Raw genomic sequence first — 26,952 nt, 5'->3', positions numbered from 1 at the left:
TAGTTCCTGGCATGAAATACAAATGCTATGAGGAAAGACTCAAGTTACTTAACCTATTTAGACTAAGCGAGAGGAGGCTTAGGGGTGATTTAATTGAGGTATTTAAATTTATAAAAGGAATCAATAAGGTTAACTATAATAGATTCTTTAGGGTGAGTTCAGTCTGTAAAACAAGAGGACATAAATGGAAACTAGTTAAGAGTAAGTTCCGCACTGATGTAAGGAAATATTATTTTACACAAAGAGTTATCAATACATGGAATAGGTTGCCAGGTCATGTAGTTGAGGCAGAGACCCTTGCTGTGTTCAAATCTAGACTTGATGCAGTTTTGGATACTCTTTAATTAAGAAATGGCGAGCTTAGTTGGGCCGAATGGCCTGTTCTCGTCATCATATGTTCTTATGATTCTTAATCATAGTTTTGTTTAGCTTAATCAAGATTCACGTTTCCTGTTCAGACTGGTAGGCCTACTTTCAGCATTGGGTTAAAGAGCGCACATCACAATCGAAAGGCAAGCTTCCATGCAGCGCTGAGGCCAGGGGTTTCTTGGCGTCAGACAGGAAATTCCAGTGTTTAGAAACACGGTTGGGAGGGTTACTTTTAATATAGCCTTTATTCCACTAATGATTACAGAATACTTGCCCTAAAATGTAATTTGTAACGTATTCTGTTAGATTATTCAAGGTAACGTAATCTAAACACTTTGGATTACTTTCTGAAAACTGTGTTTTTAATTTTTAAAAGTAGCCTATATAAGTAAAAGTGTGAATGGCATATACTGATTGGGTGATTCTCACGAACTACGTCCAAGTGATCTAAATCTAAATCTAAATAGCTGAACTTGCGTGATACATAAAATACAGTCTATATTTTTTAATTATGCTAACATTTCACGTAAAAAAACATTTAAAGCATTTTATGAACGTTTTATAAGGACGTGCACCAATATAATTCATCCTACTAAGGTTCTGAACGGTTATTTTTAGAATGTTCACTTAGCATTGTTGTGGCTAACATTTTGGCATCCCCATGTTAAGTCTATGGGCATTTCATCGCAGTTTCTTCAGAACTGTCAATGTTAATTCAGAAACTGTATATTACACGAAAACATGAGTTAGAAAAGGCACAAGCCACCCTAAATACATTGTGAGTGAGAAAGGAGTAGCTTAACAATTTAATGTATAATATGCGTGGTGTAAAATTGTTGGAGTAATCGCAGTTTTGAACATGTGAAATTTCACTTGTTTTGTCACTGTATCTACTCGTTAGCTAGTTAGCTTTTATACCATACCTACTAGCTTACTAGCTAGCTGAATAGCTAATCCAGTGCAGTCAAGCTATGTAAAATAGCTAGCTAGCGATCAATATTAGCTTAAATAATGAAAAAGAGAACTTAATTCAAGATGCTTCTTCAGGTTAGAGGTCGACTCTTTTGAAGCGGATAGCAGTTTGGTTGCTGGCAAACACAGCTTGCATTGCACTGTTATGTTGCGACCTTTGCCAGATTTGAAAGTTAAATGGTCCTGGCATTTCCATGACATAAACGCGTTGCGCTGCTTGCTTTCTGTCTCACTCTCCATGCTACTGTCGTGTGAGTCAGGCAGGCTGCCGCTTTTTTCTTCCTTTTTTCGTGAGGGGCATATGGGAGCTACACCCCGGAGTTGCCTGTCATTGGATAGATTTTCCAACTGAATAAACATTAAATGAAAAAAAAAAAATAAATGGAAAAAAATCCAACGTAATCCCTTCAGTAATCTAAATGTTTTAAAAATGTAACTGTAATTTGATTACTATCAATTTAAATGTTAACTGTAACGGAATACTGTTACTCATATTTTGTATTTTAAATAAGTAACGCCGTTACATGTATTCCATTACTCCCCAACCCTGTTTAGAAATGGCACTTTAACTGCTCCCACCACCTGAAGCAATCTGAGAATCACAGAATCTCACCCTGATTGCACAGCACTGACCACACTGTCCTGTCTCACGGCTAAAGCTGTTTGCACTGCCTTAGCTGGGAGACTGTGGGGACGCCTGGCGACTGGTGGCAGTAGCGCTGACGGGCCAGCAGAGGGCGCTTTTGCCGTTTGGATGAGATGCTTAAAGGAGGTCCTGATGCGCTGAGGGCAGGAAAGACCCCACAGTGCTGATGGAAAGGGCAGGTGTACTGACACCACTGTCCTTCCCAAATCCCCAAACTGTCTACATGCTGCATACTATTCATTTTCTCATGGCCAATTGGCAACACATTGCATGCTGACCACGCCCACCTCAATTACCCAGAAAAATGAGTTATCAGTTGACCTCCCCTTTTAAATTAATAAAAAACTTTAAATAAATAGATGGAATAGCTATACTGTGTATACTGCATTTGTTTATGTTAATCAGTAGGCATTCATAATTTTTACAATTAATTATTAAAAAAAAACAGGGGAAAGAGAGATGTTTGTCTTGAACACTTACCAAGGTGCAAAGGCCTGAGCTCAGAAATCAAACACACATCAGAGGAGGGAATCAAAGCCTGCTGAGCACTCACCTGAGTGCAGGTACGGGCCGCAGGGACACGCTCTGCTCCTGGGGTTTAGGTGCTGGAAAGAGTTATTGCATGCACCATGTCTTTAGTATTGTCAGAAATAATCACCTTTAAAAGACAGAGGGCGCTCCCTCCCTGCTGCCAATGCCCACCCCCAAGCTCTTACCATCCCACTGGAACAAGCACTCAAAATATGAATTCATCAAAACGGCAATCTAACATTTATAATCCATTTGAATGTCTATAAGTCCTTTCTCCAATTGTATTTGAAAATGTTATATATATTGAGATTACCTGTTATTCTTCTACCGTTTTCTCTAACAGTGAGATACATGTTTGTATTACTAGTCTGACAGCTGCTTTAGCAAAGCCCTTCAAATGGAGTGCAGATGCTGTAGTTGCATTTTAACTGCAGAATGTCTGTCGCTTCCGTTTAAAGCTGCCCCCCCCCCCCCCCCCCCCCCAAACATTGTGTTCTGTCCTATCCACATGCTTATTATAGGTCTAATTCCTTTTAGGAAGTGTTCAGTATAAAAGCTTTGAAGCCCTTTGAAGAAGTCTCTCACAATATTCAAAGGCAATGGCTATTTATGTATTAAATCAGTAACATTTGTTAAGGCGTCATTGTGGATGGAACAGTCTGTCTTGTCTTAGAGGCAAATACGAACAAGGTGATGAAATTGTTTATTTTTCATTGAGGAACAGTACAGGTATCTGTATATTGCCCTGTGGAATTCCTCACCTTCTGAAAAAGGGAAGGAGAGGGATTTCATGACACAAAAAGCTAGAACAGCCAGAATTATTCTTCTCAAAGTAGCTGAGCATAATTTCACAATCGCACCCCACACACTGCCACATTGACACACTGTGTCACATTCATCAGAACAGAAAAGGTCCGTGAAAGGATTCAGGCTACACAAAGAGCATCTCTAAATGTTTCATATTTCATATTAGAGTAAATCAAATATCAATATATAGTAGACAGCCCAGTCATCCACATACAGTACACATTTTGTATCAAAAAGTTAGTTTAGCATATAAACAAATACCTTTATTTGTAATAAAGAGGAATTCCAACAACTAATAAAGTTACATGTTTATGAAATAACACATACAGCTGTGTATTCTAAATGTGTGCAGGAAATAACAATTAGGAACTGGAAGGAACGGGATTAAAGTGAGTTAGCCTACCAAAACAGCAACTCTGCAAAGCTAAAGGTTATTGTTGAAGCATATTAATTAGCTATTGAAGTGTAATTGTACTTATTTTACCGTGTTGTTTATTCTGTATTAATACCACAGAGGGCTAAATATAAAACTAGGTAATCCATCTCCTCCATGAATCTAATCTGTATTTCTGTGAACAGCTTCACTGGTTATGTGTATGTACCCCTTCACAATAGCTTTACAATACACACTGCTGTGCTCCCACACACCCAGACTCCACGGAAGAGTAATATTAAATATGATTTTATCTGCTCCTTGACTTGTGCCAGATTAATGGTGAAACACATTGAAGGCAAATGTTAATACTGTAGATTCGTCCTGTTAAAAATGCAAGTTCAGATCCCTTTCCTTTCAACAATATACTGAGCAAATCTGTATCTGAGCAATAGCTGATACACCATAAATACCTTTCCACTGAACAAGCTAATATTTACAGACAGACAGCTGGACATGGAGACAAGAGGACATGAACACAAATATGAATGTCCATTTAACAGCAGAACCAACATACAGTCACCCCACACCTCTCACCTCTCACCTCTCACCCCACACCTCTCACCTCTCAGACCTGGCTACCTGTTACAGCTGGGATTAAACTCAAAACTCTATTTCCAGCTCTGCATGCAGTAACAGAAACAGCAGTGAGCACCCATCAGCACCCCCTCCTCTCCTGCAGGACCGCTGCACTCCCCTACCTCTGCACACCTAACAGCTCTTTCCTGAGAGGGTCTCTCACCATATTTATACTCCCTCTCTACCATGGCCCCCGAGTGGGGGAATGAGCTCCCCACTGCTGGCAGAAGTGCTCCAAACTCACCTGTTCTGACTACACGTGTGGACTGTGACCCTCCCCCCGCTCACACTGTAAACCAGCTGCAGTTTAAACAGAGGATAAAAGCAAGGGGGCATCTGCACTGTGGTGACACACACCTGCTGGCTGCACAGTGGCTGTGACGGTCTGAGGTTGTGCTCTATGATGGCGTTTGCTCCTCCTGCAGCAGTTTCCCACAGTGGCTCTACATTTCAAGCATGGCACTAATGATTCAGTATCTGTGCAAGTACTTGCCTAACCCTGTTTGATGCACTTTTGTAAGTCTGGGTAAAAACTGAATACATGTAAATCTAAGCTTTGCTTTCATGTTTCGGATATCATATTAAATCATATTCAGTGGTCATTTGGTTGTGAGCCCCCCTTGATGTCCCTAAAAATGTATTAACAACAACAACAACAATAATAATAATAATAATAATAATATCTTACTAGAATTTATGTCAAGAAAAGGAAAATTGTTTGTAGTAAAAAGTTTGTAGTAAACTCTCTGTCCAAATGTCAACAGTAGTAGCATGTTTGTACTGATCCAATCACACGCTAATCTCTAAGACCGTCTTGTCCCCAGCTGAGAGGGGAAAGAGAGACCTAGTAGTAGCCTCTGAGGCAGCCCCCCCCGCAGGGCCCCCCCCCCCCCCATCCCCCGCAGGGTCAACTGGGCCACTGTCACACTCTCCCTCTGCTCTCACTGCCATTGTCCATCTTATTCACGTCTCCATTGGTGACATTCTCGCCCTCCCCCACCCCCTCCTCCTCCCCCTCCTCTGAGTTTTCAGCTGGTGGTGGGGGGGGCAAGGGAATCTCCTCCCCCTTTTTGGCCAGTTCGGCCAGCTGCCGGGCGGAGCAGGTGGGTGTAGGCGTGGGGTAGGTTTGGTGGAAGGTGTCGTAGTCCACCTCATAGAAGCCCTCCTCCAAAGACAGGACTGGGGTGAAGCGCTGCCCCCACAACACCTCTGAGTCCAGGTACGAGCTGCGGGCCTGGCACGTCATTCCTGCAGGAGGCCACAGAGCACAGAGAAAGGCGATCGCCTCACTTTAACGATAACCCTAATATGCACCCTAATGCCGACATTAGCCAGAGCATTAACCATGTTACTAAATTAACATGTGCAAACTTCCACCGAAAGCTTTCTGGTTGTTTTCTCATTTGGACATGTGTATCACATGTTGAGCTGTCTGTAAGCATGAAAGCAATATTTTAAGCAATAAAGCTTTATTAATTCCCAAAGAGAAATGCATCTGACTGTAATAGTGTGCTTTTCATTAATGTAATAATGAGCTTGATGGCCATAATTTCCAAAACTAAAGCTTATGGCGACAAATACATAAATAAATAAAAACTGTGTCTGTAAAAGCATTTTTTCTAATAAGATTAAAGTAAAAAAAATTATAATGAAGTATTTGGGTGAAGGGCGTTTTAATAGAGAGGAGTTTTAAAATGACATTTTATTGAGTGTGAATTTGAAGATTGAAATTTATATCTGAAATGGGTGGCTGTTTTTGTATGTCCTCTTTGCTCGCAGCCCAACTCGGGTATGATTATTGTATGTGCTCAGATGCAGCCAGAGAGGCCATTCATAGCACACAAAACGCAAAGACATCATACAACTGTGCTGCCATTTAGCATGAATCTGTGCTGGAAAAAGGGAGGTAAATGGAAGCAAGAGGTAATAACCTCTGCTGTATCGCTGGTATGAATTCATTTGACATATTTTAGTCTTTACATGCAACTAACTTGTGGGGGTCTGGGAACACAGAGATATATGACAAGGGATATGGAATCAGGCCACTGAGAACATGAATGCATGAATATGCTGAAAATTTAACTAAACACAAACAGACTGTCTCTCACTCACGCACACACACACACACACACACACACAAACAGCAACTGGATGGAAACTATATGGAAATTCTATATTTAGCTTCTGTGCATTTTCATCTTCTGCTCAAGTGAACCTTGCACATCAATTACTGTACATATTACCCACAGAACTGAGGAGGCTTATTCACTGAGACATGCAATCACACATACACACACACACACGCACGCACGCACGCACGCACGCACGCACACTCTCTCTCTCTCTCTCTCTCTCTCTCTCTCTCTCTCTCTCTCTCTCTCTCTCTCTCTCTCTCTCTCTCTCTCTCTCTCTCTCTCTCTCTCTCTCTCTCTCTCTCTCTCTCTCTCTCTCTCTCTCTCTCTCACACACACACACACACACACACACACACACACACACACATACACACACAAACAAACACACACACATACACACACACGGTCTCACACACGCACAAACACACACACACAGTCTCACACACACAGTCACACACAGTCACACACACACACACACACACACACACACACACACAAGATGCCACTGGTCCCTGCATTTGGTTCGACAGATGCCTCAGTCTAATAGGCTACAGTTTATGGTAAATATTTAAGTGTCAACTTCAAATTAAGTAAATAAAGACTCAGTAAAAGAGCAAAACGCCATGTCAGAAGCGACTTGTTGCCGTTACTCATGGGCTGATATACTCTCACTGTGTCTGCTGCATTTAACACTGGATAACTGATATTTGTGCCCATGCCTTCTTCAAGTAAGCTTATCTTCCAGGTTTTAAAGAAATCAATACGCACTCAGTTTCCCTCAGATCATTTTCCCTAATATGCATTTGAAATATTCAGATAAGCATTAGTGTTTTGGCAACCCCAAACGTTAAAAATAAAAGAATATTTCTATTTTCTGATAACGATAGAAATCGTTTTGTGTTTCACCTTCTTCTGCTAATACTCACGTTTCAAAGATTAAGATGACTGTAGTGTCCTTTCTGCCACCTTGTCAAGTATATCTTCCATAGAAATATATGTTAACTACTACACAATTTAATATTTGCATGAATGAAGAGTGAATAAGACATGACATTGTTTAAAACAGTGAGAATACAACAGGCTGTTTCAACTCAGTTACAAAGGAACAGCCTCACAGTGAAGCTGAAGCACCATTGTCTTTTAAAAAACATTACCCAAAGCAATGTCCAGGAAACCGTGGGAAACAGTTAAAAGCAGCATTTTTAAAAGTGAGCGAGTGTTGAAAAGCCAATCAAAGTTGTACGAACACAGAGCTTGGCTTTGTGAGGACGGTCACTGTCTACATCATGCCTCCGGAACGGCAGCGGTTAATATCCAAACAATCTAATGTGAATCTGGTCTCCGATGAAAAGATGAAATGTGAAAAAACGTGAAATGAGAAATTTTAAAAGAAATGTGTAGCACTGCCTTCGATGGCACAGCTGACGCTGAAAACCGCTCCGACTCACACAGAAAAGATGAAGACTGATGTGGCATGTGGAGCTGGGGACTACATTACACACCACATCTGAGAGAAAGGTGAATGTAAATGTATCTGAATATATCAATATGTGCTCGGTAGTTAATATTATTTTGTGAATTTTTGAAGTTCTGGACAGCAGTCCCATATATGGCATGTTATTTACACCAGACCTGGTTCAAATACGGATGTTATTTAAATATTTGTATTTATATTTAATATAAATAATATTGTATTTAATATTTTAAATGTTATTTTTTGTTTCCAAATACACACAGTCCATAGTCAATTTCAGGTACTTTTATTCACTCCTCTATCATACTATGCTAAAGAATGCAGTCAAAGATGACACTCTGCCAGAGAACGCTGTCTCACAGTGTTTACGTTTTTTCATACATTTTTAGAGGAAGCACTTGACTCTCAGCATGCTAGGCCACTCTCCTGATTCTGCAGATCCACGTCAGATGAAGAATACACACCTTCCTGACTCACGTCATCCCACAAAATATCCCTTAAACTCTACTGGAAAGTCCATCATTCAGAAAGGTCTGTGAAAGCATGACCTTTGCAGGCAAAATGTCTCAGTGCCCATTCTCAAGACCAGGTCTGGCAATAATGGAAGTGACCTTAAAATCAGGATGGAGAGTCGCCCCATGTCAGACAGTCTGTCTGCCCCACCCTTCTTCTCTGGCCTCAGAGTGACAGGCTCTTCTTTCTGAGCTGGACTCAGCACCGCGCCGTGCTCCATGCGAGGGTCAGAGGAAAACACACAGGAGAACATGCTACCAGCACACAGACGACAACATTTCCACCTGTGCAGTGGTTATTCATAATGCAAGCATGAAGCAGGGACTCCCAGCTCAAAATGATTTGCTCCTCGCGTGAGGTTGATACACTTGGAGCAGTTTTCAGACACTGAGCTCTTCATTGCTGAGAGGAGCGCTGAGGTCTTCACTCCTCTGCTTCAGAGCACTGTTCAGCTCCTCTGCAGTACAGCGGTGAACTGGTGAACTCACCCACAGCCTGACAGCAGCATGCTGCAGGCAGGCAGGTACGCTGACCTGCTGGAATTCTTTGGAATGCTCAGCTCTGGAGGATCGTCTCCTGCTCTTATAGGTTCAGCATTAGCAGTTTGCAGTAACTCACACATATGCTCCTTTTATGGAAATGTTACATTTCTTAAAGCTCAGAGAGGAAGGAGGGCCTCTGGCTCAGCCGGCTACCTTCCTTGTTCTCATTATTACCCAGAAGCTCCTGGGAAATTCAGTCAGACTCATCACTGGGCTTCCCTCGCCACTGACTTCCACTGCTTAATTTCCCAGAGTTCCCTGCTGTATTGACAGGCCAGTGTACTCCCACAAACAGCCATCTCGGGAGGCCCCTGGTTCTTACAGGAAGAAGACAGGTGGTAACAGACTGTATTAGCATAGGGAACGATGTGAAGGCAATTAGAGGAGTGTAATTGCACTTCTCTTCACAATGGTTGTCAGTTAGTGAGACCCTGGGAGACCCCTACGATTCCATCTGACAACACAAACTTCCGACGGTGTGCATTTAAACTGTGGCTCATAACACTGCAAATTCCAAATGATTACTATCGGGATCAATTTATATTACTATTATTTTAATAATATTAATTATTATTAAAACCATATATTAAATGACATGATATATAATACAGTATATAACAGTATTAAAACAATATATCATTCAAAATAATTATTATATAATTATCATTGTATTATTTCTTCCTTTGTCCCTTATACCCTACTTAGAACCATCACACACAGGAGCACTGATGAAGATCCAATCCTTCCACACACACATACACACACAGGCACACGCACACGCGCACGCACACACGCACACACGCACACACACACACACACACACACACACACACACACACACACACACACACACAGGATGGAAACCATGCACATAGATACAGGATTCACAATATTAAATAGTTGTGCACATCTCTGCCTTGGTCTGGTCCCACATAGTCATCTGTCCAACACCCTGCACCAATGTACTCATTTCTACCCTAGTCTGGTCCTATACGGTCATCTCTGCCTTAGTCTGGTCCTATATGGTCATTTCTGCCTTAGTCTGGTCCTATACGGTCATCTCTGCCTTGGTCTGATCCTATACGGTCATTTCTGCCTTGGTCTGGTCCTATACGGTCATTTATGCCTTAGTCTGGTCCTTTATGGTCATTTCTGCCTTGGTCTGGTCCTATACTGTCATTTCTGCCTTGGTCTGGTCCTATATGGTCATTTATGCCTTAGTCTGGTTTTATACGGTCATCTCTGCCTTGGTCTGGTCCTATACGGTCATCTCTCCAACACCCTGAACCAATGTGCTCATCTCTCCTGCAAGGTCATGTCTCACCTGTGGCCTCCACCATTCCCTCGAGTATGACCACGATCTCGAACTCCTCCCGCTCCAGCTGGGCCTGAGAGATGTCCCAGAAGGGGCTTCCCTCGTTGAACTCGTGGCAGATGATGAGGGGGGAGACGAGGAAGAGGCGGTCGTCGCCCGTGTCAAAGCCCACGTTGATGTCGGTCTGGTTGAGCGGGATGAACTCGCCCTCCTTGGTCTGCTTGGAGCGGATGAGCTTGGCGCGGATGGAGGCCTCCACAATGTGGGAGTTGCGCAGGTCACCCACACGGAACATCAGGCACAACCTCCCGTCCCGCAGAGAGATCACCGCCTGGTGCGAGAACATCAGTGTCTCCGCCCGCTTCTTAGGCTGTGAGATCTTGACAAACATGCAGCCCACCATGAAAGCGTTGACAATGGAGCCCAGGATGGCCTGCACCAGCAGCAGCAGAATGCCCTCGGGGCACTTATCGGTGATGACGCGGTAGCCATAGCCGATGGTGGTCTCGGTCTCGATGGAGAACAGGAAGGCGGAGACGAAGCTGTTGAGGTTGTTGACGCAGGGGGTCCAGTCTCCATCGTCACTGTGCTCCAGGTCGCCCCGAGCGTAAGCTATCAGCCACCAGATGAAGCCGAAGAACACCCAGGTGGTGGTGTACACCAGTGTGAACACCAGCAGGTTGAAGCGCCACTTCAGGTCCACCAGCGTGGTGAAGATGTCGCTGAGGTAGCGGTAGGTCTCTCGCACGTTGCCGTGGTGAACGTTGCACTTGCCGTCCTTCTCTACATATCGCTGCCTCCGCTTCTTAGCCACGCCCCCAGGGGGCTCAGCTGGATCTCCCCCAGCTCCTCTCACCACCAGGGTCCGGTCTGTGGGAATCTGTGGGGGGGGGGGGGGGGGGGGGGGGGGGGGGGGGGGGGCAGAGTGAGGGTGCATGTGGTCATAGGAGTGAGGAGAAGAACTTCAGCGATACTGTTTACAGTGACGGAAAGAGTCAGTTTAAAGGCATCAGGCAAAGAGGCAAAAGACTCTGCTGCTGGTGGATACAGGATCTTCTACAGTGTGACCTGTGAAACGTATCCTTTACAGCAGTTTAAGATGAGCAGATTGCGAAGTCCTTCGTTTGGAGTGGATTTAAATACATGCTTCTCACAACAGGGTAATTGATACTGTGATAGGAGAGATGCCATAGCATAAATCGTATCTGATCATATCTACAGGAGGGGTACAGAGGACGATCTCACCTTGTCCTTTGGTCCATCCCGGTGGCTCTGTTTCTCCACGTCATGCCCCATTCGACCTTTGAAGCTACTCATGGCCTGGAAGCCAGGGGCCACAGTGACGGCCTGACCCAGAACAGCAAGCTCCACACGGGCACACACTCTGCATGAGTGGCGTGGACAGCCAGAAGAGAGGGAAACACAGATCAAACTGCAGTTAGAAAGCTGAGAATAAAGCAGGGCTTTTGGACAGCAAGATTAGCTTGTGTAAATACATCTGAAACACAGTTTGATTTAATAACCCTTTCCAGGGTGCAGGCCAGCCAATATCTGACACTGTGGCACAGCAGCACTGGCCTGCTGCAGGGATCAGGGCAGCCTTCCACAAGCTTCAAGCCTAAATTAGCCAAAATACGACCACAAAACTAATGCCAAAACTGTATCTTTTTAAATGACACAGACTGTAATCCACATTGTAAAAGCCTCATCTTTCCTAGGAGAGAACATTTCACTGGCAGTGGCAGTCTGGGCTATTAGATGGATAAGCATTTCCTGTGAGACGAGAGGACACTTCCTGCGACAGCGGAAGCTTCTCAGAGATGAGCGAGCAGCTCGGCTCAGCAGTCCTCTTCAACACTCTGATCATATTGTTAATCCTTCAAGATGTAACTTGGACTCTTTTCCAGGGCTTTATGAACTTTTTGTCTTTCTTTATCAACAAGATTGTTAATCTCAGGACACAGATTTTTCATACTATACATTCATATTCTGCAGCAGAGTTCTGCTGAATGAAGCTTTTTTGAGTCCATTTAAGACAAGTGTCTCATGGATGCAGTGGCTGATATGAAATCATCTGCTGGTCCAATGGATGTTCTTCCTACTGCGTTACTGAAGGAGGTTTTTGGAACTGTCTGTTCAGACTTTCTTCCTCTTTTTAACAGCTCTCTGGCTACAGACTCTTATGTTTAAAAATAACTTTAGACCAATTTCCAAGTTGCCTTTTCTTTCAGAGACACCGGAAAAAGCCTTCTCCAAGCAATTATTAGACTTTATGAGTAGAAATGACCTCTTTGAAAACTTCCAGTCTGGCTTCCAACATGCTTCTGCTTTGGTATATGAGACACACAATGCTTCTTTTGATTTTCATGCCGATGATACCCAGTTTGTTAATCCTGCTGATGTAAAGGGCTCAGAGGCTTTCCAAGCTGGACTGACTGACATTAATTGCTGGAGGGCTCATAGTTTTCACAGTTCAATGAGGATAAGAAGATTTCATTTTAGGTGCCAAGCAAGAAACTGAACATATCCATGCTAAGCCTGACCCCTCAGGTATCCTGGTATCACACCCCCAGAACCCTGCCTCTCCAAACTGCTACACCACACTGCCGCTTCTTACCTCTACACCACACTGCTACCCTGCTCCTTACCGCTACACCACACCGCTGCCCTGCTCCTTACCGCTACACCACACTGCTGCCCTGCTCCTAACCGCTACACCACCCTGCTGCTCCTTACCGCTACACCACACTGCTGCTCCTTACCGCTACACCACACTGCTGCCCTGCTCCTTACCGCTACACCACCCTGCTGCTCCTTACCGCTACACCACACTGCTGCTCCTTACCATTACTTTTTACACCTTCTTTTTTCCATTCAAAATTTGCAGGATCCTAAATTATCATTCTCTCCCTTGTCAGGTAACTCATATGAAGGTTCTTGGAATAATTTCCACATGTTAAAAATGCCTGTGAAGCTGCTGACATTTTCATAGGTTTTGATTTGCCAGTTTGAGTGGCCAGTGACAAGCTGAAATACTGATATTTGCATTGCCTTTAGCAGAGTATCGGACACCTGCTTTAAACACACAGCGGCGTTTAGTTTTTACAGCACATAAAGCAGCTGGATGGAGCCTGAGGGCAGCCCTGCTTCTGCCCCACTCTCCTCCCACATGGCGGAGTGCTGCTTCACCTGCCTGCAGCGCTCGGAGCATGTACCTATGTGTGTGTGACTGTGTGTGTGTATACAGTTCCTTTCAGGAGTTGTACTGTTTGCATAAGCAACAATGCAGATCTGAAATCATCAAAACTAAAGCAGGTATTCATGGATCTGCTTGCAATCAGTGAGAGAGAGAGATAAAAATGACAAGCAGGCCTCCATCAGGTGTGGGCTGTTAAAATGCACTTAATTAAGCTCTTGTGTGAGCAGAAAGCACTTTTATTTGCTATGAAGTTCCTCTCAATCCATTAGAGAAGAGTAACTTTGTTCCATTTGGTAATCCTCTCACTCCACAGTAAAATGATAGAGATCCACCAGAGAAAAGAGAAATTAACATCAAATGGCTTTGACAGAGAATAGATTCTAACACAGCACAGTGCTATCTGAGTATGTGCGAGCACATATACACATACAGAAAGGGGTAAGCAACAAAGGAAACACCAAACACAGTTTGATGGAAATTTGAAGGAACTAAATATCTATTAAAAGGAGTCTACACGTTTCACATTAATATCAGTATTAACTGCCACTATGTTTATGCACAGATAGATGTGTTACGGGTGTGCCACATGACGTCAGGTGACGGGTGCACAGAAGTAGGGGTCATGGGTCACGTGATGTCAGGGTCACGGGTGCACGAAGGTGTGCACCTCAGGTAATTTAAAAGTCTATGGCGGCAAGCACAGTTGTCGGGGAATTTGAGTGAGTACCAGCGTGGTATATTGTACGAATTTAGTTGTTGTCTCACTTAGTGTTTAAGTGCAACTTTATGTATAAAGTTCGTGAGACGGTGGTGCATTTTTGTCGAGTTTATTTTCTAGTTTTGTTTTGTTGTTTTGGGTAGGACGGTGGAGCCGGTCCGACGGTCTATTGCAGACTGGCCGGTCCCCACCGTTTTATTTCATTCTTTTGCGCACCGATCTCCAGAACTCCTCTTTTCTCTACTCCACATTACCTTATTCCCTCTCTCAAACCACTCTTTCTAAAACTCCTATGCACTGCTATCTCTCCAACTATCTTTTCTCTGATCCGTATAAATACTGTTCAGCCAGTAAAAACTACGAAGCACTCGCCGCTGCATCGTCTGCCCGGCTGGACCAAACAGAAGAGTGAGTAGCCGGGTTGTTGTACTTTTATGTGCGGAGTATTTATCCTGCCAACTGCCCTGTGCCTGCCTGTAGTCACCTTTGGCAGGAGTCTGGCCATGTTTCTACAGCAATGCGAGCGATCTAACAGATTTGAAAGAGGTCAGACAGTTTGTGTTTGAATTGCAGGTGCATCAGTCACGTGAGCAGCAAAGTGATTTTGCATGTATAATGTTCTCAGTAAAGTTCTGCAGTCACCTTCCTTAAGGAGCCACAGTTGGCATTGTTGTGTCGTTTCCCTGACAACATTAGGCTGATAATCAGCGGAACATTAATCTTGCAAACCTGTGGGATTAACCGTGCAAAAGGTCAAAGGGTGTTAATGTGGAAATGCCGGGAAGGAAGGGCGTCCCTGCAGATGCAGGGTGTGCGCCTGTTTCTGCTGCTACACAAGCGGCCCTCACCCCCCGCCAGGCTTCGCTGCCTTTTACCTGCATGTTCGTCTGAAAACAGGCTCCTGAAAGAAAGAGTAGAAGTTGATGGCATGTTTTGGAAATCCTTCCTCTGGGAGAGCAGGATTCACAGATGGTTTGGTTACAGCAGGAGGGAGAAGCACTAAACAGCAAAGCTGAGTGGATCTGCTGTCTTCCCCCCCGTTCAGCGGGAGTTACAGGCTGACATCCTGAAGGCCGCTTCTTCACTGAGTCCCTCAGAACGACATCTAAAGGACTTATTTATTCATTATAAATGATGACAATAGCATTGTTCCCCAACAGGGAAATCAACAATGCTGTTCAAGATGAATTTCACTTTGTGCTGTATTTTTTCCTTTTCAGTAATTGAATCCTAGTGGAATTCATTCTTAAATGGGTCCCTACCACGCTATGGCATCTCCTCTTATTTTTTTGCCACAGAATGAAGGAGAGTTGCTAACACCACTGACACCTTCAGCGGAGGCCGTTATTGAGATCAACATTACCAGCAGCCCATAACTCCTTTAAACAGTAAGCGGTGCTGATCTCCCTCCCTCTCCACAGAGCACACTTCCATTCGTTCCTCTGCTGAGAGCAGGTCAGAAAGCTCAGAGCGCTGGGACCCCCGAAAGCACAGACTCGGGGAACCCTGTTATAGCTGGCAGAGGAAAGGGCTGGAGGTGCCAGGTGTACAGTGACGGGGATCACATCATACGCTAAACTCCCATCTTCAACTAACCGTTATTTTACCTGTCATTTCAGCATTTTGTTATTTTAAGTGTGAACAAAAAATGGAAATTGTGAATCAGAGAAAAGAAAAACAGGCTAGATAAAATAAAAATAACACAAGTCTCCAAGCTGTCACTGTGCTTCAATAAGGGCAGTACAGCGACTCTTGAACTCAATTTTGGACATAATTTATATTGAGAGGCCACCCCCGAAGCTTTCCAGCAGCTGCACACACCAACGCCAGGCACTCCACACAGCAGAGTGTGATGGCTAATGGAGAGTGTCTCTCCACCGCGCTTTTAACAGCGCCGCCCACGGCCGAGCCGCAGTGAGTGCGTGCAGGAGCCGCAGTGAGTGCGTACAGGAGCCGCAGTGAGTGCGTACAGGAGCCGCAGTGAGTGCATGCAGGAGCCGCAGTGAGTGCGTACAGGAGCCGCAGTGAGTGCATGCAGGAGCCGCAGTGAGTGCGTACAGGAGCCGCAGTGAGTGCGTGCAGGAGCCGCAGTGAGTGCATGCAGGAGCCGCAGTGAGTGCGTACAGGAGCCGCAGTGAGTGCATGCAGGAGCCGCAGTGAGTGCATGCAGGAGCCGCAGTGAGTGCGTACAGGAGCCGCAGTGAGTGCATGCAGGAGCCGCAGTGAGTGCATGCAGGAGCCGCAGTGAGTGCGTACAGGAGCCGCAGTGAGTGCGTGCAGGAGCCGCAGTGAGTGCGTGCAGGAGCCGCATGCAGGAGCCGCAGTGAGTGCATGCAGGAGCCGCAGTGAGTGCATGCAGGAGCCGCAGTGAGTGCGTACAGGAGCCGCAGTGAGTGCATGCAGGAGCCGCAGTGAGTGCATGCAGGAGCCGCAGTGAGTGCGTACAGGAGCCGCAGTGAGTGCGTGCAGGAGCCGCAGTGAGTGCGTGCAGGAGCCGCATGCAGGAGCCGCAGTGAGTGTGTACAGGAGCCGCAGTGAGTGCGTGCAGGAGCCGCAGTGAGTGCGTGCAGGAGCCGCAGTGAGTGCGTGCAGGAGCCGCAGTGAGTGCGTGCAGGAGCCGCAGTGAGTGCGTGCAGGAGCCGCAGTGAGTGCATGCAGGAGCCGCAGTGAGTGCGTGCAGGAGCCGCAGTCCTCCCCGTGGCTGGGGTGCTGACGTCTCCAGCACACTCTGCACAGCTTCTCCTCAAACAAACACCTAAATGCTTAAAGTCTGTGCGAACCAGAGAAAGCACCTTATCATATTACAGAGTCGCTCTAAGGAAAAAGGGTCTGTGTAAAGTTAGAATGAATATTTGTGAGTGGACACTTCACCTGTTATGTTTGAAGGACCGTGTGAAATGCAAATAAGTGTAGCTGCATCATTTATCTGTGAACTTCAATGCAGGACGAATATTAAGCCTTTACAACCATGGACATCACAAGGGAGGAAAGCAAGGGCTTGGGCTAAAGCTCACTACCCTCAGCACCAGCAACTATCAGAAATCCTGTTAGTATGTAATGGTATATTCACTATCTGTATTTTGAAATAAAACTGTCATGTATTATGTCAATTAAAATTTCCCTCACACACAGCCTGCCATGATTTCCTTGAATGTTCCTCAGTGCCTTCAGGGAGAGGGTGGTGACAGAACGGCCACTGCTCCAAGGTCACCCAGTGTGCATGCTCAGCACTCAGATGATCTACAGATGGCATGACCTACACAAGCGGTTCATATCTGATACCCTGTGCTGAAAGCACGTGTGAAATTGTCAGATGAACGCTTAAGCCGAGCATGATATACATTTACAGTGATACTATGACCCTGTTTTGATCAGGGGCGTGAAAATGGCGTCAGTTGCTCGGCCGTAAAGATCTGATGTTATCAGTGCGCTGTAAGTGAAACACGCTGCTTGCGCGCGTGCTCTCCAGGAGTCAACACGCGCATCTGATATTATTATTGGATACCACTGGAGCATATTTAATCTGTTCTTGACCTTTGCAGAAACAAAAAAAAGCTGGAGATGGGATAATTATAGAACACGCTATTGGCTAAATGCTGGTTTACCAATCCACATTGAAAATTATACTGCAGCTGCAATGATTATGATATAATTTATTAGAACTAATGTCAGAATGAATTCAAATGCCTGCTGCTTTCGTCATTATAACACATGAAAAGGCATAATCTAGAACACGCTTGTCGTTTCAAAGACCCTTTAATGCGGTTATGCTTTACTTAGTATCTCCAGAGGAGAACAGCGGGTCGGTGTTGTATGGGGAGAAAGCGCACCCTTTCGGAGCACTGAATTGGGTAACGGAGGTTTCGCACGTAAATAGCCCCTAGCGCAGTTGCCGCTGACTGTCACTTCTGGGATTATAATTTATTTAACGGGAATAACGCAAATGACAATGCGCCAGCTGGTTTCTGCTCGGCGCTCAACTACCTCAGATTCTGTGTTCTGGTTCATGTAATTATTAATATTTCAAACAAAATTGTGGGAATATGAAATGATTGCTTCGGAAATGCATCGGAAACGAGAAAATCTGGGACTCGGGCTGACATGGAGAGAAGCTTTCAAAACGGCTGTCAACCAAAACTAGTGTAATTCGCAAAGTGAACATTCTCGTATCGTGGGGTGTGAAATATATTATCTAAATATATTAGCTCTGACGCCTATATATCACACGTGCTCGCGCTCCATTCATAAATTCAACCGAGGCAACGCGGATCACTCTGAAGGAACATCATTGTATATAAAACGTGCCTACAACATTTACACTACACGTTTACACACACACACACACACGGTTCGCTGACCCAGACACTATATAAAAAAAAAAAAAAAATATATATATATATATATATATAGTGTATTAGTATAAAGAGTAGCAGCACAGAGGGGAACCATTTCAAGGTTTCAGGGAGGTGTTTGTGTGTGTCGGAGGTAGTGGCGGTGGAGGGGATAGACAGGAAAACAGGAAAGCTAGACGGTGGGGGGCGAGGAGGCTAAGACGAGGAAACGATGCGAGCCGAGGAACCGCGCTTCGTGCGACTGATCCGCTGAACGTCTTTCCCCGTTGTCCTGCGGCCAGCACCGGCCGCCAGTCCCCTCACCCACGGAGGCGTGTGCGCAACGGCGCTCATACATTGGACAATTAAGATTATTTCCGTCTGCGGGACGGACTGTAGACATACACATTTTATTACCATCATATCGCAGTGTATATTTTTCAGAAATGCCAGTGCTCTGTAATCCACAGACATCATGTAGCCTAGTATACAGCATAGACATACGACGATGTACCAATTCACAGATGTCCCGATATTTTGCGACTCCTATAGTTAGAAGTTCGAATCCAAAAACAGGAATGAGTCTTCAAAGTATTTACCCCAGAACAGTTTGATGCGTATCGCTACTTGTTAAAAACTTACGTCCAGCATAGATGTGGGATCCCACCAGAAACGGCAGTCTACCTGATCAGGAATGTAACTTTTAATATTCCGCGGTTTATTCACATTTGCTAAATTATTATAAATTGGCGAACCACTGTAACTGAGCTGATCATGAATAAGCACGGCACACTGACGCGATGAAAACAGCCTGCGCCGAAGACCGTGAAAATACAACAGCATTTATTAAAAAAGGTGCTCAGAATTAGGCGCTCACCTTTACCGTATTCCGGCGGCTTGGTCCGTCCGGCTGCGTGTGAAACCTCTGCACTGCCTCCCTCGCAAAGGTGGGCTCATCAAAGCCTGATCACGCAAACAAAACCTCTCCGCACAGCCGCAAACGACGTCTCTTAATGTCGGTAAAGTTGCAGTTTAGAAGCAGGCATATACAATCGATGACGTTCCTTTTAGCGCAGTGTTTCAAATACTTCTGGAAGAACACTTCAACTTAAAACACAGCCTTACAGACATTTGTATCTCGCGATTTATGGAACGATGGTAACAGCGTCTATTGCCTTGATAATTTTCGGATGATCGAAAAGTCCGCCGCTATTTGCTCATGCTTTCCTTCCCAGAGTCAGGAATCCAACAAAAGCCGAACACGCCGCAGCTGGAGGAAGTCAGAGATTCAGAGCGGTAGATGCGATCACCAGATACGCGTGGTGCATGTTTTTCCTCCTGTGCGAATGAAAGGGGAGAGAGCGCGAGTCACACGCGTAGAGAGTGGAGCTAAGCGCGTATTTCCAATTCCTCCACTATCCCACAGCCCCCTCCCCCACCCCGTCTCACACTCTGCTGTTCATCCTTCGCTCATCTGCTCGCTGGATGCCGAGCTCCTTGGTGCGCGCGGTGATGGCAAAACGCACGTGCTTGTTTTGCACACCCCCGAGACGTAAAGTTGTAGTCACGTGACATATCAGGGTTACGACCCCGCCGTGTCTCTGCACCCTCCTGATTCCGGGCTCACCTGCCGGCCGTCGCAACACATGCTGTTCACATCTCCTACATGACTTCCTACAGGGACACGCTTTCTCCTGCCACACGGCATAAGGATACCAATTTCAAACTATGCGAAGTTTGTCTGATTGGAAAATGATAAATTATATAGCCTACCAATGGCGGTCATTTCCCTGCTAAACCTTAAGCAAATGATCGCCCCTGTCTGACTTTGACCATCCTCATCGCTTCCCGACCGCATCTCTCCACATTTCACAGTAGAAAAATAAAACTTCACAAATTTGAGTCAGGGCCTGTAAGCGTTTGTACTGCGAAGGTTCTCAGGATTGCCTTTAATGCTTGCCTTCACCCCCATTCAGGGGCAAAGGGAAGGTCCATTCAGGCTATTTGCCATTCTTTATGGTAACTGAAAAACTGGTCTGGACTGCAGCAGCTTGCAAACCCCGGCAGGAGAGGGGGATCGAGACAACGCAGCGAGAGAAGAAAAAGAATCCACGGAGATGCGGCCGGGCGCTGAGGAACGCGGTGGCTCAGGTTAGCGGCGCTGTGTGTTTCATACTGACTGTCCTGGGAAATCAGGCACGGATGCGCAGGAACCTGGCAGAACAGACAGCAGTATTTCACAAGGCCTAATGTTTCCATGGAGGTGCGACACACCCAAACAGCCTGCTCTGACTGATCTCAGTCCAGTCACGGTTCAAACAAAAAAGAGACGAATATGTGGAACCCTCAGTTCTCGGCGACTTCAACGCATCCCATTCAAACGCGCTGCTTAGCGTGGAGCGTGTAAATTAGCTCGTCCTTATTGGACGTGGGGATTTAGATAAATATAAAATAACGCAAAACATACTGTGGTGCCACAGCGATTACGCCGGCAGCATCAAGCACGACTCCCAGGACGCATTTAAAGACCCTGAAACCGTTTTGACGTGCGTGCGTGCGTGCGTGCGTGCTCCTCTTCAATAGTGACAGATTACAATATCCACTGAGGGAGGTGTATTCATAACTAAACATGTTTAGATGTTTAGCAGCATAACATAGCTGATAATATAGAATCCTTCTCCATTCACAATAAGAATACTGTACTGGATAGAACATTTCTGTCCAGTCTTGCTGTTTATTTCATTTTAAGCTCTATAGCCACCATCATAGAGGGAACATTAATGAAGATGGCTGTCCAGGTCTGTTTGTGCTGACATTTCTGAACAGGGCTTCTGACTCTCCTGGTACGGTTGCAGGTTAATTTTTGTGCTACTGCCATAATTGGTAGGTGATGAAAGATTAGTGGGAACAAACAAACAGAACAGAGACGTGTTAAATCCTCCAGGTGAGCTGCTGCTTGCCTTCGTTTCTTTGCACGGCTGCCTTCAGCACACCTGAGCCCAGCGTGCACCTGTGTGCTGCTCCGGCTCTGATCTTCCTGCTCTGCAGTTCCACCTGATCCTGCAGCCCTGGGGATCAAACTGTGACGTCACGCTGCAGACGTGGTCAGTGTGGTGGGTTGACTTCGTCTGGGTGAGTGCTGTATGCTGAGTGCTGTACCTCGTTTTATTAGCTGACTCAGTGGAGCTTTTCAGGAAGAAAATCCAGAATAAACTCTCTTCTTCCCCATTTGACATGATTTGAATAATGGTTCAAATATTTCAACCTGATGACATACTATCATTTTCTGGTCAGAGAATTTCATTTTCATTTTTCCCCTAAATACCTTTTTTCCAATGTTTCACTTCCTTTTTACTTAAGCTTTTGAGAATAACAGAACCATCTGAGAATCAATTCTCTTTTGTACTGACAGCCTGGGAAGGACTATTTATTCAGTGAACTCAGGGGATTAATAAATGACCGGAGTGGGAATCCAGCCAGGACGCCAGCGAGAAGCACTGTGGAGCTCTAATGACCGCAGAGAGTCAGAACCTCATCTGAGAGGCAGCATCTCCAGCACGGTGTCCCCATCACTGCACTGGGGCATCGGGCTCCTGTTAGGTCCAGAGTGAAGACTGCCCCCTACTGGCTGTCAACACCACTTCCAGCAGCAGCATGGTTTTCCCAGAGGGTCTCCCATCCATGGCCAGCCCTGCTCAGTCAGCACCAGCTGGCTGCGGGGGGCAGCAGGGAGCTGCAGGGGGCAGCAGGGGGCAGCAGGGGGCAGCAGGGGGCAGCAGGGAGCTGCAGGGGGCAGCAGGGGGCAGCAGGGGGCAGCAGGGGGCAGCGGGGGGCAGCGGGGGGCTGTAGGGGGCAGCGGGGGGCAGCAGGGGGCAGCAGGGGGCAGCGGGGGGCTGTAGGGGGCAGTAGGGGGCAGCGGGGGGCTGCAGGGGGCAGCGGGGGGCAGCGGGGGGCTGTAGGGGGCAGCGGGGGGCAGCGGGGGGCAGCAGGGGGCTGTAGGGGGCAGCAGGGGGCAGCGGGGGGCAGCGGGGGGCAGCAGGGGGCTGTAGGGGGCAGCGGGGGGCAGCGGGGGGCTGTAGGGGGCAGCGGGGGGCTGTAGGGGGCAGCGGGGGGCAGCGGGGGGCAGCAGGGGGCAGCAGGGGGCAGCGGGGGGCTGTAGGGGGCAGCGGGGGGCTGTAGGGGGCAGCGGGGGGCAGCAGGGGGCAGCGGGGGGCAGCGGGGGGCAGCGGGGGGCTGTAGGGGGCTGCAGGGGGCTGTAGGGGGCAGCAGGGGGCAGCGGGGGGCTGTAGGGGGCTGCAGGGGGCTGTAGGGGGCAGCAGGGGGCAGCGGGGGGCTGTAGGGGGCTGCAGGGGGCAGCGGGGGGCTGCGGGGGGCTGCGGGGGGCAGCGGGGGGCAGCGGGGGGCAGCGGGGGGCTGTAGGGGGCTGCAGGGGGCAGCGGGGGGCTGTAGGGGGCAGCAGGGGGCTGTGGGGGGCAGCGGGGGGCTGTAGGGGGCTGCAGGGGGCTGTAGGGGGCAGCAGGGGGCTGCGGGGGGCTGGCCGAGCACGAGACCCATCCCACAGCATGGATCCAGGGTGAATTTGTGGTCTGTATGTCTGGGAAATTTATAGTTCTCCCATTCCATCAGTCAGTGTCTCAGCTCACATTATGCATCATGAGGAAGTCCATCCACAAATCAGACAGAAGCGATCAATATTTCAGTCAGTTTGTCCTTTACTCTCAGCACTGTAGCAATTGCTGTCCTGATTAATGTATTGGTTTGTGAGTGCGTAAAGCTACCACTTATTGATTCAATCACTTAAAGGAAAACTCATTCTCATTCTGAAAACATTCAATTCCTTAATGAGAAACTACTACATGTTACATATATGCTGACATGTATGTACCTCCTGTAATTATGCTTTTGGGTATTATTCCATGAAATTGTTGAATCTAGCACAATGCAACGCTCTTTAGCGTATTGTTCCTGCAGAGGTTAGACAGGGTGCAGGCAGAACACCACCTTATCAAGCCTGTTCTTACGCATGTGAAGACGAGAATAAATTCACCGGCACTCTGGAGCAGTAGTGTGTACATCAAGCATCACCCTAAACCCAGTCAGATCAGTGCACTCCTGCAACTTTCCCCATCAGGCCTCTGATGTTAAACAGCACTGCAACGTGCACTGCTCCCATTGCAGCGGACTGCAGGGAGAACGCTGATCACACGTCCGTGGAGAACAGCAGGAGGTCAGCAGCGATGCGGCCTTTTCCATGGCCAAAAACACACATCAAATTATATTTCTCTAGAATTTACTGACGTACATGAATAAATAAATAAATACCAGTTTATTAAAAAATTAAATTCTGCTCGCGTCTCCAGATTTAATCACCAGTCCAGGAAAGCCATCCATGTGACTTTGCACAAATTTATTTCCATCAATATGCAGCTAGTGTCTGTCAGACTCTTTACCCTGCATAGCATATGCCAGGTACTTCAGACAGCAGCCTGAATCTGCCTGCTGCTTTCTGGCAGTGTTTGCTCATCTGGCCTTAAGCAGCCTTTAACATTTCCCATGGCCATTTGAGCCAAAGACACAGGCAGGCATGAACAGCAGAGAGAGGCAGGGAGACGTCCATCACTGCACACGGTCAACACACAAGTTTACAAGCACAAGCAGAGCAGGGTGGGCAACAGGGCTGATCTGACACACCGCAGTCACATCCAGCAAACTGTGTGTGTTTGTGAAGGTCCTCAGGGTCTTTCTATTAATACTCACTGGCTGATTCATGCAAAAACAGCAAACTGAACTAAATGGAATCTTCCAGACAGAGATCCTATCAGCATGATGCATCACTGCAGCACCCTCACAAGCAGCTCCTGCTTCCAGGCCAAACCCAGGGGGGATAATCGGGAGCTGGGCGCAGGGTGGGGAGAGGGAAGCGGACACACAGGTCCCAGACTGCACCTCTCCTCCTCCACACCCAGCTGAACACTACTACGACAGTACTTTTGTGGCACTGATTCCCACTATGTCGTGGTGAAGTGGTTTAGTACTTGTACGGTTGCGTGTCCAATCCTATTGAATGCACTTTGGATAATATTATCTGCTAAATGAAAAAATGTAAATGATTTGTTCCCATATATTTTCTTCCAAATGGAGGAGTAAAGGACAATATCTGCAGAAACACTCCTCAGTTTCAGCAGTGTCTGCTGCATCACTCAGATGCACTGGCCCCGGGTTCCGTCGCTCATCAGGTCAGGTGAGTCGGGTGAGTCGAGTGAGTCAGGCGAATCGGGTGAGTCGAGTGAATCGGGTGAGTTGAGTGAATCGGGTGAGTCGAGTGAGTCAGGTGATTGATCTTTTCTTGTGCTCAAACAATGTGGCTAATGAGGTTTCAGTCAAGCCACATCCATAATTCACTACAACACATGCAGGCTACCAATGAATTTATTATTTAAAATACCATCACTCTGTCAAATAAAGCTTCTCCTGCTTTGCTGTGATGAATTTATCATAAGTAGATTAAATATAAAGAAATGTTAAAGAGATAGAAAAACAGATGGCAGGGGAGGAATGTAAGAACTGATGAATATTGAAAAGAGAAGAAACATGACTTGGGATGAAGAGGGAGTGTTTGTGAGGCCTGATGGTGACGGGTTGTCTGTACACATTATGACAGAGAAAGCACTTCCCTGCAAAGACAGATAACACAAGAGACGCGTCTTTGGAGACCCATAAGTGTTGGTTATTTTTTACTGCTGTGATTCATCAAATATTTTCACCACCAGCTCTAAGATTTGTATTTTTTAAATCACATTGATATACTTCTGAATGAAAACTTTGTTCTGAAACATGAAAACAGTTCTGACAGCTGGATTATCAATCAGCTGCTTTTATCAAAAGGTACAGCACTGAAACACCTTGGACCTGTGGAGACAGGTAGATCCAAGTATGATACTGTATGTCTTTAATGTTTAAAATGAATATTGGTTTTGGGGTTGGGGGAGTGGTGTTGGGGGTGATGGGGTTGGGGTTGATGGTGATGGGGTTGGGGGAGTGGTGTTGGGGGTGACGGGGTTGGGTATGATGGTGTTGGGTGTGATGGTGTTGGGGGTGATGGGGTTGGGAGTGATGGTGTTGGGTGTGAAGGTGTTGGGGGTGATGGGGTTGGGGGAGTGGTGTTGGGGGTGACAGGGTTGGGTGTGACGGTGTTGGGTGTGATGGTGTTGGGGGTGATGGGGTTGGGAGTGATGGTGTTGGGTGTGATGGGGTTGGGGGAGTGGTGTTGGGTGTGATGGTGTTGGGAGTGACAGTGTTGGGTGTGACGGTGTTGAGAGTGATGGTGTTGGGGGTGATGGTGTTGGGTGTGATGGTATTGGGTGTGACGTGTTGGGAGTGATGGTGTTGGGGGTGATGGTGTTGGGGGTGATGGGGTTGGGGGAGTGGTGTTGGCGGTGATGGTGTTGGGGGAGTGGTGTTGGGGGTGATGGGGTTGGGGGAGTGGTGTTGGGTGTGACGGTGTTGGGGGTGATGGTGTTGGGTGTGATGGTGTTGGGGGAGTGGTGTTGGGGGTGATGGGGTTGGGGGAGTGGTGTTGGGTGTGACGGTGTTGGGGGTGATGGTGTTGGGTGTGATGGTGTTGGGTGTGACGGTGTTGGGGGTGATGGTGTTGGGTGTGACGGTGTTGGGTGTGACGGTGTTGGGGGTGATGGTGTTGGGTGTGATGGTGTTGGGTGTGACGGTGTTGGGGGTGATGGTGTTGGGTGTGACGGTGTTGGGAGTGATGGCGTTTCTAAGGTGGAGGTGCTTCCACAGAGCAGTTCTGTTCTGCATCTCCTTGCAAAGGCCAGCAAACAGATCGATGGGATCGGAGCGAACAGCCTCCTGCCGCTGCCAGCGCCGACGCCTCCTCAATGCCGGCGCTTCCTCAATGCCGGCGCCTCCTCAATGCCGGCGCCTCCTCAATGCCGGCGCTTCCTCAATGCCGGCGCTTCCTCAATGCCGGCACTTCCTCAATACCGGCGCCTCCTCAATGCCGGCACTTCCTCAATACCGGCGCCTCCTCAATGCCGGCGCTTCCTCAATGCCGGCGCTTCCTCAATGCCGGCGCTTCCTCAATGCCGGCACTTCCTCAATACCGGCACTTCCTCAATGCCGGCGCCTCCTCAATGCCGGCGCCTCCTCAATGCCGGCGCCTCCTCAATGCCGGCGCTTCCTCAATGCCGGCGCCTCCTCAATGCCGGCGCCTCCTCAATGCCGGCGCCTCCTCAATGCCGGCGCTTCCTCAATGCCGGCGCCTCCTCAATGCCGGCGCCTCCTCAATGCCGGCGCTTCCTCAATGCCGGCGCTTCCTCAATGCCGGCACTTCCTCAATACCGGCACTTCCTCAATGCCGGCGCCTCCTCA

At 47.1% G+C, this 26,952-nt stretch overlaps 2 protein-coding genes across 2 annotated transcripts; both read right to left on the bottom strand.

The window, feature by feature from the left end:
• Positions 1-5,259: 5,259 nt before the first annotated feature.
• zgc:162160 (uncharacterized protein LOC561782 homolog) lies at positions 5,260-19,677 on the bottom strand. The gene is made up of 4 exons (XM_036538520.1): positions 19,442-19,677; positions 11,562-11,700; positions 10,326-11,196; positions 5,260-5,585 (listed from the first exon to the last, which is right to left on the bottom strand). The coding sequence occupies exons 2-4, from the start codon at positions 11,631-11,633 to the stop codon at positions 5,260-5,262; spliced, it is 1,269 nt and encodes a 422-aa protein (XP_036394413.1). The 5' UTR covers positions 11,634-11,700; positions 19,442-19,677.
• A 2,586-nt stretch (positions 19,678-22,263) lies between these two features.
• On the bottom strand, positions 22,264-26,379 carry LOC118784323 (vegetative cell wall protein gp1-like). Its single transcript, XM_036538519.1, has 3 exons — positions 25,858-26,379; positions 22,799-23,067; positions 22,264-22,297 (listed from the first exon to the last, which is right to left on the bottom strand). Exons 1-3 carry the CDS (start codon positions 26,377-26,379, stop codon positions 22,264-22,266), a joined length of 825 nt encoding a protein of 274 aa, XP_036394412.1.
• Between the last annotated feature and the right edge of the window lie 573 nt (positions 26,380-26,952).

The sequence above is a fragment of the Megalops cyprinoides genome, chromosome 10, assembly GCF_013368585.1.
Source record: "Megalops cyprinoides isolate fMegCyp1 chromosome 10, fMegCyp1.pri, whole genome shotgun sequence".
NCBI lineage: Eukaryota > Metazoa > Chordata > Actinopteri > Elopiformes > Megalopidae > Megalops > Megalops cyprinoides.
Note: the sequence above shows the minus strand (reverse complement) of the source record. Positions and strands in the feature narration are given on the sequence as shown.

Coding starts and splice junctions, on each gene's coding strand:
- LOC118784323 (XM_036538519.1), bottom strand. CDS start 26,379: ATGCAGAACAGAACTGCTCTGTGGAAGCACCTCCACCTTAGAAACGCC. Junction 23,068..25,857: donor ACACCGTCACACCCAACACT/GTCACTCCCAAC, acceptor TGCCCCCTACAG/CCCCCTGCAGCCCCCTACAG. Junction 22,298..22,798: donor GCCCCCTGCAGCCCCCTACA/GCCCCCCGCTGC, acceptor TGCCCCCTGCAG/CTCCCTGCTGCCCCCCGCAG.
- zgc:162160 (XM_036538520.1), bottom strand. CDS start 11,633: ATGAGTAGCTTCAAAGGTCGAATGGGGCATGACGTGGAGAAACAGAGC. Junction 11,197..11,561: donor GGGATGGACCAAAGGACAAG/GTGAGATCGTCC, acceptor CCCCCCCCACAG/ATTCCCACAGACCGGACCCT. Junction 5,586..10,325: donor GGGAATGGTGGAGGCCACAG/GTGAGACATGAC, acceptor GGCCTCCTGCAG/GAATGACGTGCCAGGCCCGC.